This window comes from Rattus norvegicus, chromosome X (genome assembly GCF_021556685.1).
Source record: "Rattus norvegicus strain SHRSP/BbbUtx chromosome X, alternate assembly SHRSP_T2T, whole genome shotgun sequence".
NCBI classification, from domain to species: domain Eukaryota; kingdom Metazoa; phylum Chordata; class Mammalia; order Rodentia; family Muridae; genus Rattus; species Rattus norvegicus.
This window is the reverse complement of record NC_141554.1, coordinates 128569161-128584530: the sequence shown is the minus strand read 5'-3', so window position 1 is coordinate 128584530 and position 15370 is coordinate 128569161. Positions and strand designations below refer to the sequence as shown.

At 39.9% G+C, this 15370-nt stretch overlaps 1 protein-coding gene across 1 annotated transcript; it reads left to right on the top strand.

Annotated features, from left to right (window-relative positions):
- Nucleotides 1-228: 228 nt before the first annotated feature.
- On the top strand, nt 229-1360 carry LOC313310 (SET nuclear oncogene-like). The gene has a single exon (XM_087601016.1). It carries the CDS (start codon nt 302-304, stop codon nt 1058-1060), a length of 759 nt encoding a protein of 252 aa, XP_087457142.1. The 5' UTR covers nt 229-301; the 3' UTR covers nt 1061-1360.
- The last annotated feature ends 14010 nt before the right edge of the window (nt 1361-15370 follow it).

The following is a 15370-nucleotide window of genomic DNA, read 5'->3' as shown; positions in this document are numbered from 1 at the left end:
CAGACTACTATATCCAGCAAAAACATGATATTCCATAACAAAACCAAATTCAAACAATACCTTTCCACTAACCTAGTTCTACATAGAAATCAGAGAGTTCTCATACTAATGAGTTAAAACTTCATCTAAATGCTCTAGAGAAAAAGAAGCAAACACTCCCAGGGAAAAGAGATAGAAGGAACTAATCAAACTCAGAGCTTGAATCAATCAATTAGAAACAAAGAGAATGGTTCCTGCGAGTTTCCTCCTACTGTGAACATCAGTGCTCTGGCCTCCGTCTCCTGGCCACCTCCCTCGCTCCATGGCCCCGAAGCGGCAATCTGAGATCCTGCCTCAGCCCAAGAAACCCAGACGCTTTGCTGCCCCGAAGCTGGAGGACAAGTCGGCCTCTCCCGGCCTCCCGAAGGGCGAAAAAGAACAGCAAGAAGCAATTGAACATATTGATGAAGTACAAAATGAAATAGACAGATTTAATGAACAAGCCAGTGAGGAAATTTTGAAAGTAGAACAAAAATATAACAAACTCCACCAACCATTTTTTCAGAAGAGGTCAGAATTGATCGCCAAAATCCCAAATTTTCGGGTAACAACATTTGTCAACCATCCACAAGTGTCTGCACTCCTTGGGGAAGAAGATGAGGAGGCCCTGCATTATTTGACCAGAGTTGAAGTAACAGAATTTGAAGACATTAAATCAGGTTACAGAATAGATTTTTATTTTGATGAAAATCCTTACTTTGAAAATAAAGTTCTCTCCAAAGAATTTCATCTGAATGAGAGCGGTGACCCATCTTCAAAGTCCACCGAAGTCAAATGGAAATCTGGAAAGGATTTGACAAAACGCTCAAGTCAAACGCAGAATAAGGCCAGCAGGAAGAGGCAGCGTGAAGAGACAGAGAGCTTCTTTACCTGGTTTACTGACCAATCTGACGCAGGTGCTGACGAGTTACGAGAGGCCATCAAAGATGGTATTTGGCCAAATCCTTTGCAGTACTATTTGGTTCCTGATATGGACGATGAAGGAGGAGAGGCAGAGGATGACGATGAAGACGACGAATAGGAGGAAGGGTTGGAAGATATCGATGAAGAAGGAGACGAGGACGAAGGTGAAGAAGATGATGATGAGGATGAAGGGGAGGAAGGAGAGGAGGACGAAGGCGAGGATGACTAGCACAGAAGACCAATGGATCCAACCTTCTTTTTCATTTTCTTTTTATTTTTTAAATTTCCCCAGTTCCTGAGAGTGAGTTGCAGTCCTTTCCTCCCTGTCCCTCTGTGCTCAGCTGCCCTGTTTTTGAGGTCTCAACATCATGGTTCTCAACTAATTTGGGGGAAAATATCTTGAGCAAAATACAACAGGAAAAGAATCTTCACGTTTCTGTTCTAAATTCATTTTTATCCTTGTCTCAAACTGTGGATTCAACACCACCACCATGCTCTGTGGGAAGAAAGAAAAGCCCTCCAGTTGGCTCTGCTGGAGGCTGGAGGGTGCTAGGCCCCTGTGTAGTAGTGCATAGAATTCTAGCTTTTTCTTTTCTCTGTATATTGGGCTCAGAGATTACACTGTGTCTCTATGTGAATACAGACAGTTAGCATTTACCAACATGGATCTGTCTACTTTCTCTTGTTTAATAAAAAGGAAAAAAAGAAAAGGGGGGGATAGACAGTGAGCAAGGGTGGGATCAAGGTGTCGGGGCGGGGGGTATGTGGGCATCTGACAACATGGCTTCTCCTTTGGCATGTTTCATTGTGATGTTTAAAAGACATCCTTGCCGTTTAAGGTGACACTTAAATAAAATAAAACTCTCCTGATGAAGACTTGAGCCCGCCACTCACGGGAGAAGCAGCAGACACTGTAGGGGTTTATTTGGAGTTGGCATTCTCTGTTGTAACTTTCATCTTTAGTTTTGTTCTTTCTTTTTCTCTCTCTCCTCTCTCTCTCTCTCTCTCTCTCTCTCTCTCTCTCTCTCTCTCTCTCTTACTCTTTTTCGGTTTTCACTGGAAGGAAAAAGATGCTCATTTTAAATGTTGCCGTGTACAAGTTGCTTTGTTACAATAAAATCAATGTGTACACAATTTTAAAAAAAGAAACAAAGAGAACAATACAAAGAATCAATATCACCAAGAGATGATTCTTTGAGAAAATCAACAAGACAGACAAATCTCTAGCCAAATTAACTAAAAGGGCAGCCAGATATTACCCAAATTAACAAAATCAGAAATGAAAAGATAGACATAACAAGAAACACTGAGGAAATTCAAAGAATCATTAGGTCTGGCTTCAAAAGCCTGTATTCCATAACATTGGAAAATCTAAATGAAATGGATGATTTTCTAGGCAGATACCAATTACCAAAACTAAACCAGGATCAGGTAAACTATCCAAATAGTCATATAACCCTTAAAAAATAGAAACAGGCATTAAAAATCTCACGACAACAACAAAACAAAGCCTTGGGCCAAATGGTTTTAGTACAGAATTCTACCAGACTTTCAAATAAGAGCTAATGCAAATACCCCTCAAACTGTTCCAGAAAGTAGAAACAGAAGCAATAGTGCCAAACTCATTCCATGAGGCTACAGTGGCACTGATATCTAAACCACACAAATACTCAACAAAGAATTTCAGACCAATTTCTCTTGTGAACATTGATGCAAGATACTCAGTAAAATACTAGAAAAATGAATCCAAGAACAGATTAAAGACATCATATACCATGGTCAAGTAGGCATCATCCCAGGGATGCAGGTGTGGTTCATTATATGAAAATTCATCAACATAATCCACAATATAAACATACTGAACTGAAAAAAAATCCATGATTGTCTCACTAGATGCTGAAAAAGTATTTGAAAAAATTCAGCACCCCTTCATGTTAAAAGTCTTGGCGAGATCAGAGGTAAAAGGCATGTACCTAAATAAAAGGTAGGCAATATGCAGCAAGCCAATAGCCAACATCAAATTAAATGGAGAGAAACTTAAAACATTTCCATTAAAGTTGGGGAGGAGACACGGTTTTTAACTCTCCCCATATTTCTTTGTATAGTACTTGAAGTAGTAGCTAGAACAGTAAGACAGCGAAAGGAAGATAAAAGGATACAAATTGGAAAGAGAGAAATCAAAATATCGCTACTCACAGATAATAGTATATAAGTGATCCTAAAAAATTCTGTGAGAGAATTTCTATATCTGATAAACACTTTAACCTAAGTGGCTAGATACCAAATTAACTCACAGAAATTAGTAGCCTCCTCTACACAAGCCATAAATAGGCTGTAAAAAGAGGTAGAGAAAGAGTACCATTCACAATAGCCAATTATAATATAAAATACTTTGCTGTAACTCTGACCAAGCAAGTGAAATGCCTATATGACATGAACTTCAAGTCACTGAAGAAAGAAATGGAGGAACATATTAGATGACTGAAAAATCTTCATTGCTCATGGATCAGTAGGATTAACAGTGAAAATGGCTGTTTTACCAAAAGCTGTCTAGGGATTCTACACAATCCCCATCAAACTGCAACACAATTCTTCACAGATCTTGAAAGAACAATTCTCAATTTCATATGGAAAAACAAAACAAAAGACCAAACAAACAACAACAAACCAGGATAGCCAAAACAATCCTGAACAATAAAAGAAATTCTGGAGGAATCACCACCCTGATCTAGAGCAATAGTAGTAACAAGTGCATGATATTGGTATAGTAACAGACAGATGGATCAATGGAATCTAACCAAAGACCCACAAATAAATCCACAACCGAAGGACATTTGTTTCTTGACAAAGAAGCCAAAATCATACAATGCAACAGGGAGAGCATCTTCAATAAATGGTGCTGGTCTAACCTGATGTCGACATATGAAATAGATCCATATTTATCACACTGCACATAGCACAAGTCCAAATGGATCACAGATATCAACATAAAACCAGATACACTGAATATAATAGAGGAAAAATGGGAAACAGCTTGAATGAATCGGCACACAAGAACATTTCCTGAACAGACACCAACAGCTCAGGTTCTAAGACCAATAATTGATAAATGTTAACTCATGAAACTGAAAAACTTCCATAAGACAAAAGCAAAAAAAAAAACAAACAAACCACCAAACAAACAAACAAACAAACCCCAACAGCCTACAGATTGGATAAAGATCTTCACCAAACCTACATCCAACAGAGGGCTAAAATCCAGAGGGCTAAAATCCAAAGTATACAAAGAACTCAAGTTAAACTCCAACAAACCAAATAACCCTATAACAATGGGGTGCAGAGCTAAACAGAGAATTCTCAACAGAGGAATCTTAAGTGACCAAAAAGCACTTAAAGAAATGTTGAACAAATCATCACGTTCAAGAGTCATTAGGGAAAAGTGAATCAAAACAACCCTGAGATTCTACTTCACATCAGTCAGAATGGCTAAGATCAAAAGCTTAAGGCACAGTTCATGCTGGCGAGGATATAGAGAAAACGGAATACTCCTCTATGGCTGGTGAGAGTGCAAACTGGTAAAAGTCACTCTGGAAATCAATATGGCAGTTTCTCAGAAAATTGGAAATTGTTCTAACTGAAGATCCATCTATATACTGCTCTTGGGTATATAGATTTTTTTTCAAACCCAACTTTTAATAACAGTTCTTAAATGCTTTAACCTCCCTTCTAGCCTACCACCAACCAGAGTTAGTATAGATGAAAGGTTATTAGGATATGGGGTAAGTAGACCTGTTTAAAAATTGTTCTTTGAAGAAAATCCAGTTTGCATTGTCAGGAAATCAGCGGTTTAGCTCACAGTATCCAGCAGCAGCAGCTCGACCCACTCACAAATACTTCTTAGATATACGAACAGTGCAGTTCAGCAACATCAGGATAGCAAATATGAATCAGCAGTGGTGGCACAACCTAGCAGAATCAGCCTAGCCTCTGTAGAATCTGCTGAATCCTGTGAGGAGAGACCAAGACCAATATGGACACAAGGAAAAGTTCTCTGCCATGCCCCTCTCAATGAAGTGAAGATCAGCGAAGACTCAAGACCAATGATGCTTGCTACGCAAGCTAGCCTCCATCACTGTCTGTTGAGTCCTGCTTATATTCCCTCCAACTATTGCGAGTCTTCCAAGGGTCTTGCCTCACCACATGTTTTGCCTCAACACCTGAGTATATCTTAGCAAAACTCTACGTGAGTGTATCAGCTGACATCAATCTGCCAATCAGCATGAGTCTGCAGAAATGGCAAGAAGTCACCAGAGCACCACGAGAAGGTATTTGCTGCATTTATCACTATGGAGTAATGACAAATGGGGCTCAGCAATGCAAGGTAAGGCAAACCAATACTTGTGTGTCCTTAGTGAAAAATCCTTCGTCACAGCTCCTTTCATAAACTTGCTTTAGCAAAACACCCTTTCACCTGTGTCTGCTTCAGGAAAACGCTCCTTCATATGCCTGTCCAGCAAAACACCATCCAACACAACTGACTTTCTAAAGAAACCATAAATTTCCACTTCATGGGTACATATCCAAAAGATGTTCCACCATACCACCATACCACAAAGACATATGCTCCACTCTGCTCATAGCAGCTTTATTCATAATTGCCAGAAACTGGAAGCAACTCAGATGTTCCTCAATCAAAGAATGGATATAGAAAATATGGCAAATCTACATGATGGAATATTATTCAGCTATTAAAAACAAGGACATTATGAATTCTGCAGTCCAATTAATGGAACTAGAAAATATCCTCAATGAGGTAACCCAGAACCAAAAGGCATGGTATATACTCACTGATACATGGGTATTAGCCAAAAAGTTTAGAATACCCATGATACATACCACAGACCCAACTAAGTTAAACAAGAAGGAAGTCTAATTGAGGATGCTTGAATCCTAGTCAGGAGGAGGTAAAAATAATCATGGGAGGCAGATGGAGGGAGGAATCTGGGTGAGTGAGTGGAGGGGGAAGGAAAAGGGGAGATCATGCATGGAGAGAGACAAGAGAGAGGCCCAGAGGGCCCAGGAGGATGTATGGAAATATGCAACTGCTGGGGGTAGGTACTGGGAGAATCTCTAGGATGTGAGAGAGAATTGGAATAAAGGAAACTCCCTGGATTCAATTCAGGATCATAACTGAAACTATGGAACCTGAAGAGACCACTTCCAGTAGCCAGACAGGACCCAGAGTGGTGTCCTGGGGGGCACCAACCCAGATAAAAAACTTTTGACACAAAATTGCTCTTGTCTATAAGAAATGTAGGGACACCCGGCCCGCAGTAGCTCTCTGCTCCAAGACCCTGTGGGAAAGAGACCTCACCGCCTGGTCAGGTGGGCACTCCTAAGGCTGCAGAGTGGAAGAGACCACCAACACTGCCCACCCCTGCCCACATCCCTGGCCCAAGAGGAAACTGTATAAGGCCTCTGGGCTCCCGTGGGGGAGGGCCCAGGAGCGGCAGGACACCTGCCTGAGACACCACCGGAACCTGAAGGAAACAGACCAGATAAACAGTTCTCTGCCCCCAAATCCCGTGGGAGGGAGAGCTAAACCCTCAGAGAGGCAGACACGCCTGGGAAACCAGAAAAGACTGCTCTCTGTACATACATCTCGGACGCCAGAGGAAAACACCAAAGGCCATCTGGAACCCTGGTGCACTGAAGCTCCCGGAAGGGGAGGCGCAGGTATTCCTGGTTGCTGCCGCCACAGAGAGCCCGTGGGCAGCACCCCGAGAGCGAACTTGAGCCTCGGGACCACAGGTAAGACCAACCTTTCTGCTGCAAGAAAGCTGCCTGGTGAACTCAAGACACAGGCCCACAGGAACAGCTGAAGACCTGTAGAGAGGAAAACTACACGCCCGAAAGCAGAACACTCTGTCCCCATAACTGACTGAAAGAGAGGAAAACAGGTCTACAGCACTCCTGACACACAGGCTTATAGGACAGTCTAGCCACTGTCAGAAATAGCAGAACAAAGTAACACTAGAGATAATCTGATGGCGAGAGGCAAGCGCAGGAACCCAAGCAACAGAAACCAAGACTACATGGCATCATCGGAGCCCAATTCTCCCACCAAAACAAGCATGGAATATCCAAACACACCAGAAAAGCAAGATCTAGTTTCAAAATCATATTTGATCATGATGCTGGAGGACTTCAAGAAAGACATGAAGAACTCCCTTAGGGAAACACAGGAAAACATTAATAAACAAGTAGAAGCCTACAGAGAGGAATCGCAAAAATCCCTGAAAAATCGCAAAAATCCCTGAAAGAATTCCAGGAAAACACAATCAAACAGTTGAAGGAACTAAAAATGGAAATAGAAGCAATCAAGAAAGAACACATGGAAACAACCCTGGATATAGAAAACCAAAAGAAGAGACAAGGAGCTGTAGATACAAGCCTCACCAACAGAATACAAGAGATGGAAGAGAGAATCTCAGGAGCAGAAGATTCCATAGAAATCATTGACTCAACTGTCAAAGATAATGTAAAGCGGAAAAAGCTACTGGTCCAAAACATACAGGAAATCCAGGACTCAATGAGAAGATCAAACCTAAGGATAATAGGTATAGAAGAGAGTGAAGACTCCCAGCTCAAAGGACCAGTAAATATCTTCAACAAAATCATAGAAGAAAACTTCCCTAACCTAAAAAAAGAGATACCCATAGGCATAGAAAAAGCCTACAGAACTCCAAATAGATTGGACCAGAAAAGAAGCACCTCCCGTCACATAATAGTCAAAACACCAAACGCACAAAATAAAGAAAGAATATTAAAAGCAGTAAGGGAAAAAGGTCAAGTAACATATAAAGGCAGAACTATCAGAATCACACCAGACTTCTCGCCAGAAACTATGAAGGCCAGAAGATCCTGGACTGATGTCATACAGACCCTAAGAGAACACAAATGCCAGCCCAGGTTACTGTATCCTGCAAAGCTCTCAATTAACATAGATGGAGAAACCAAGATATTCCATGACAAAACCAAATTTACACAATATCTTTCTACAAATCCAGCACTACAAAGGATAATAAATGGTAAAGCCCAACATAAGGAGGCAAGCTATACCCTAGAAGAAGCAAGAAACTAATCGTCTTGGCAACAAAACAAAGAGAATGAAAGCACACAAACATAACCTCACATCCAAATATGAATATAACGGGAAGCAATAATCACTATTCCTTAACATCTCTCAACATCAATGGCCTCAACTCCCCAATAAAAAGACATAGATTAACAAACTGGATACGCAACGAGGACCCTGCATTCTGCTGCCTACAGGAAACACACCTCAGAGACAAAGACAGACACTACCTCAGAGTGAAAGGCTGGAAAACAACTTTCCAAGCAAATGGTCAGAAGATGCAAGCTGGAGTAGCCATTCTAATATCAAATAAAATCAATTTTCAACTAAAAGTCATCAAAAAAGATAAGGAAGGACACTTCATATTCATCAAAGGAAAAATCCACCAAGATGAACTCTCAATCCTAAATATCTATGCCCCAAATACAAGGGCACCTACATATGTAAAAGAAACCTTACTAAAGCTCAAAACACACATTGGACCTCACACAATAATAGTGGGAGATTTCAACACCCCACTCTCATCAATGGACAGATCATGGAAATAGAAATTAAACAGAGATGTATAAAGACTAAGAGAAGTCATGAGCCAAATGGACTTAACGGATATTTATAGAACATTTTATCCTAAAGCAAAAGGATATACCTTCTTCTCAGCTCCTCATGGTACTTTCTCCAAAATTGACCATATAATTGGTCAAAAAACGGGTCTCAACAGGTACAGAAAGATAGAAATAATCCCATGCGTGCTATCAGACCACCACGGCCTAAAACTGGTCTTCAATAACAATCAAGGAAGAATGCCCACATATACTTGGAAATTGAACAATGCTCTACTCAATGATAACCTGGTCAAGGAAGAAATAAAGAAAGAAATTAAAAACTTTTTAGAATTTAATGAAAATGAAGGTAAAACATACCCAAACTTATGGGACACAATGAAAGCTGTGCTAAGAGGAAAACTCATAGCGCTGAGTGCCTGCAGAAAGAAACAGGAAAGAGCATATGTCAGGAGCTTGACAGCACACCTAAAAGCTCTAAAACAAAAAGAAGCAAATACACCCAGGAGGAGTAGAAGGCAGGAAATAATCAAACTCAGAGCTGAAATCAACCAAGTAGAAACAAAAAGGACCATAGAAAGAATCAACAGAACCAAAAGTTGGTTCTTTGAGAAAATCAACAAGATAGATAAACCCTTAGCCAGACTAACAAGAGGACACAGAGAGTGCGTCCAAATTAACAAAATCAGAAATGAAAAGGGAGACATAACAACAAATTCAGAGGAAATTCAAGAAATCATCAGATCTTACTATAAAAACCTATATTCAACAAAACTTGAAAATCTTCAGGAAATGGACAATTTCCTAGACAGATACCAGGTACCGAAGTTAAATCAGGAACAGATAAACCAGTTAAACAACCCCATAACTCCTAAGGAAATAGAAGCAGTCATTAAAGGTCTCCCAACCAAAAAGAGCCCAGGTCCAGACGGGTTTAGTGCAGAATTCTATCAAACCTTCATAGAAGACCTCATACCAATATTATCCATACTATTCCACAAAATTGAAACAGATGGATCACTACCGAATACCTTCTACGAAGCCACAATTACTCTTATACCTAAACCACACAAAGACACAACGTAGAAAGAGAACTTCAGACCAATTTCCCTTATGAATATCGACGCAAAAATACTCAACAAAATTCTGGCAAACCGAATCCAAGAGCACATCAAAACAATCATCCACCATGACCAGGTAAGCTTCATCCCAGGCATGCAGGGATGGTTTAATATACGGAAAACCATCAACGTGATCCATTATATAAACAAACTGAAAGAACAAAACCACATGATCATTTCATTAGACGCTGAGAAAGCATTTGACAAAATTCAACACCCCTTCATGATAAAAGTCCTGGAAAGAATAGGAATTCAAGGCCCATACCTGAATATAGTAAAAGCCATATACAGCAAACCAGTTGCAAACATTAAACTAAATGGAGAGAAACTTGAAGCAATCCCACTAAAATCAGGGACTAGACAAGGCTGCCCACTCTCTCCCTACTTATTCAATATAGTTCTTGAAGTTCTAGCCAGAGCAATCAGACAACAAAAGGACGTCAAGGGGATACAGATCGGAAAAGAAGAAGTCAAAATATCACTATTTGCAGATGATATGATAGTATATTTAAGTGATCCCAAAAGTTCCACCAGAGAACTACTAAAGCTGATAAACAACTTCAGCAAAGTGGCTGGGTATAAAATTAACTCAAATAAATCAGTTGCCTTCCTCTATACAAAAGAGAAACAAGCCGAGAAAGAAATTAGGGAAACGACACCCTTCATAATAGATCCAAATAATATAAAGTACCTCGGTGTGACTTTAACCAAGCAAGTAAAAGATCTGTACAATAAAAACTTCAAGACACTGAAGAAGGAAATTGAAGAAGACCTCAGAAGATGGAAAGATCTCCCATGCTCATGGATTGGCAGGATTAATATAGTAAAAATGGCCATTTTACCAAAAGCGATCTACAGATTCAATGCAATCCCCATCAAAATACCAATCCAATTCTTCAAAGAGTTAGACAGAACAATTTGAAAATTCATCTGGAATAACAAAAAACTCAGGATAGCTAAAACTATCCTCAACAATAAAAGGACTTCAGGGGGAATCACTATCCCTGAACTCAAGCAGTATTACAGAGCAATAGTGATAAAAACTGCATGGTATTGGTACAGAGACAGACAGATAGACCAATGGAATAGAATTGAAGACCCAGAAATGAACCCTCATACCTATGGTCACTTGATTTTTGACAAAGGAGCCAAAACCATCCAATGGAAAAAAGATAGCATTTTCAGCAAATGGTGCTGGTTCAACTGGAGGTCAACATGTAGAAGAATGCAGATCGATCCATCCTTATCACCCTGTACAAAGCTTAAGTCCAAGTGGATCAAGGACCTCCACATCAAACCAGACACACTCAAACTAATAGAAGAAAAACTAGGGAAGCATCTGGAACACATGGGCACTGGAAAAAATTTCCTGAACAAAACACCAATGGCTTACGCTCTAAGATCAAGAATCGACAAATGGGATCTCATAAAACTACAGAGCTTCTGTAAGGCAAAGGACACTGTGGTTAGGACAAAACGGCAACCAACAGATTGGGAAAAGATCTTTACCAATCCTACAACAGATAGAGGCCTTATATCCAAAATATACAAAGAACTCAAGAAGTTAGACCGCAGGGAAACAAATAACCCTATTAAAAAATGGGGCTCAGAGCTAAACAAAGAATTCACAGCTGAGGAATGCCGAATGGCTGAGAAACACCTAAAGAAATGTTCAACATCTTTAGTCATAAGGGAAATGCAAATCAATACAACCCTGAGATTTCACCTCACACCACTGAGAATGGCTAAGATCAGAAACTCAGTGGACAGCAGATGCTGGCGAGGATGCGGAGAAAGAGGAAAACTCCTCCTTTTTGGTGGGGTTGCAAACTGGTACAACCATTCTGGAAATCAGTCTGGAGGATCCTCTGAAAATTGGACATTGAACTGCCTGAGGATCCAGCTATACCTCTCTTGGGCATATACCCAAAAGATGCCCCAACATATAAAAAAGACACGTGCTCCACTATGTTCATTGCAGCCTTATTTATAATAGCCAGAAGCTGGAAAGAACCCAGAAGCCCTTCAACAGAGGAATGGATACAGAAAATGTGGTACATCTACACAATGGAATATTACTCAGCTATCAAAAACAACGGCTTTATGAAATTCGTAGGCAAATGGTTGGAACTGGAAAACATCATCCTGAGTGAGCTAACCCAATCACAGAAAGACATACATGGTATGCACTCATTGATAAGTGGCTATTAGCCCAAATGCTTGAATTACCCTAGATGCCTAGAACAAATGAAACTCAAGACGTTTGATCAAAACGTGAATGCTTCACTCCTTCTTTAAAAGGGGAACAAGAATACCCTTGGCAGGGAAGAGAGAGACAAAGATTAAAACAGAGACTGAAGGAACACCCATTCAGAGCCTGCCCCACATGTGGCCCATACATATACAGCCACCCAATTAGACAAGATGGATGAAGCAAAGAAGTGCAGACCGACAGGAGCCGGATGCAGATCGCTCCTGAGAGACACAGCCAGAATACAGCAAATACAGAGGCGAATACCAGCAGCATACCACTGAACTGAGAATAGAACCCCCGTTGAAGGAATCAGAGAAAGAACTGGAAGAGCTTGAAGGGGCTCAAGACCCCATATGTACAACAATGCCAAGCAACCAGAGCTTCCAGGGACTAAGTCACTACCTAAAGACTATACATGGACTGACCCTGGACTCTGACTTCATAGGTAGCAATGAATATCCTAGTAAGAGCACCAGTGGAAGGGGAAGCCCTGGGTCCTGCTAAGACTGAACCCCCAGTGAACTAGACTGGTGGGGGGAGGGCGGCAATGGGGGGAGGGTTGGGAGGGGAACACCCATAAGGAAGGGGAGGGGGGGGATGTTTGCCCGGATACTGGGAAAGGGAATAACATTCGAAATGTATATAAGAAATACTCAAGTTAATAAAAAAAAAAAAAGAAAGAAAGAAAATAACGAACCAGGACAGAAGCAAAAAAAAAAAAAAAAAAAAAAAAAAAGAAATGTAGGGACAAAGATGGAGTAGAGACTGAAAGACCAAATTGAGACCGAGTCTATGGACAGACACCAATACCACACACTATTAATGATGTTATGTTGTGCTTCAGACAGGAGCCTAGCATATCTGCTTTCTGAGAGGCTCTACCCAGCAACTGACTTAAACAGATATAGTCTAACATTGGACAGAGGGCTGCAACCCCTATGAAAGTGTTAGGTAAAGAATTAAAGGCCCTCAAGGAGATGGCAACCCCACAGCACACCAACAGTGACAAGTAACCTGGACCATTGAGAACTCCCAGAAACTAAGCCACCCACCTAAGAACATACATATGCTGGTCCATGTCTAGCAGAGGACAGTCTTGTCCGGCCACGGTGAGAAACGATGCAGCTTAACCCTCAAGAAACATGATACACCAGGATAGGGGGATACCTTGGGGGGTGCTGCCCTTTCAGAGGTGAAGAGGAGGAGATATGATGTGGAAGATGGTGATTGGGGACCAGGAGGGTAGACTGTACTTGGGAGTAAATAAATGAATGAATGAATAAATGAATAAATAAATAAATACATAAATAAATAAAAGCAGAATTGAGGATTATATGTAGCTTTGCCACACATTTTGCTTTTTATTTTGCTTTTCAGTGTGCTTAAGAAAAATGAATGAGGAACTGTGGGAGGGAGGGTGGACCGGTACACCGGTAATGAATGGACTGAAAAAAAATAAAAGTAATAAAAATTGTATATAGCCAGGGCGAACATTTAGGGCTTAAAGCTACAGTAATTTACAATGCAAATTCTATACTAATTGTGCTATTAATTCATGCCTACATTATCATATTGATCACCTTGAGAATGATTGAAAGGTTCTATAAAGATAATAACATCTCTTGGTTTTCTGTAATTGTTGCTTTTATATTGAGATAGTGTCATGCTATGCAGCCCAGGCTGGCTTCTGCTGCTGAATGTTTGACTCAACCACTTCAACACTGCTACTGATATATGTATCAGCATGCTTGCTTCTGTTTTACAGTGGGGATACTTCTTAATAGTAACATATGGTCACTGTATTATGTATCCCGTGGTCATCATAATTTTTGGTTTTGAATTTGAGAATTCTCATAGTGCAACACCATACTTTTCTCTAAAACTTGGAAACATCTTTCATAGACATTTGACAAAATGTTCTAATAGTTACCAGGAAAACAGTGTAGGAAAAGGTGCAAGAGATAAATTGTTGTGTTTAATTTGATGCCAAGCATCTTCTGTTTTTATTATCTTAATCATTGTATATTAGTAGAGCAGTAGCTCTTATGTGATGTTAGACAACAGAATCTGAGAGGATTATCTATACTACAATTCACAAGGCATCCTCTAGAACAGAGAGATCTGGTGCCAACTTAGTATACACCAGCAGATTCAATTGAAAAATATCAGTTTCATAAATGAGGGTGATCAGAAGGTAAGAATAAGTCCACTGATCTCAAAACTGCAGCCTCTAGATTCACTTTCAGGTATAAGATTCATGGTTTATGGCCTTAAAAAAACACATGGATAACTCGTCAATATTTTGCTTCAACAGTGATAATGATAAATGTTAAATCCTGACAGTAAAATATTATTATGTTTTCTTTGTCAATATTTGTAAAATATTTCATAATAAAAGATTAACAGTGTTTTTCATAGTACTGAAACAAACTTGGAAGAAGTAAAATGACAAGTTTCTCTTCTTAAAAAGAAGAATGCTAAAGGTAGGAAATTATTAAAAATGATAAAATGTGTGGAGGGAAAATAAATGATGCCTTCAAATAAAGTAAAACATAGCTTAAAACAGGAAGGCTGGGTGGGGAAGCTGACTCTGTCAATCAAAAGCTTGCCTTGTAAACCTGAGGACTTGTGCTCCTTCCTCAGGATCCTTGTAAAATCTTGTCATTGAGATGTGAACTAGTAAGACCAGCATTGTGGATATAGAATTTAGATCAGTGGTTCTCAACCCATGGCTCACAACTTCTTTGGGAGTTACATATTAGATATTCTGCATATCAGATACTTATATTATTACTCATAACAGTAACAAAATTATAGTTATGAAATATCAATGAAATCATCTTATGGTTGATGGTCACCACACACTGAGGAACTGTACTAAAGGACTGCAAAATTATGAAAGTTGAGAACCACTGATCTAGAAAATCCTTGGGGTTTGCCAGATCTGTGGGCTTCAGGTTCAATGAGAGATTCTTTCTCAAAAAGTAAGGTATTCTTTGAAGAAGATGCCTGATGCCAACCTTTGTCTATATGTGCAGCACAAAATTGCAAAATCACTTTGAAATACTCATGTGCATATATATGAACAGTTACACACACACATGCACAAACTAGCACACACACATTCACACAGAAAGAACATTGACTAAATTTGTATTTTAGTCAGATCTTGCTTGTTTTGCAATCTTTCCTGTATTAGGACAACAGCAAATGATGAATCATGCAGATGGAAATGTAGTGTAGGACTCTGTTATAACTCTTTGGATTTGGAAGGTTCACTGGCCAGTAAGTTGGAATGGTACAAAGGCTACTTGATACTGTCTGATTCAGAGCAAGATAAAATTAGCTAGGTAGT

What these genes read in the sequence shown, in the direction of transcription:
- LOC313310 (XM_087601016.1), top strand. Translation starts at nt 302, where the DNA reads ATGGCCCCGAAGCGGCAATCTGAGATCCTGCCTCAGCCCAAGAAACCC.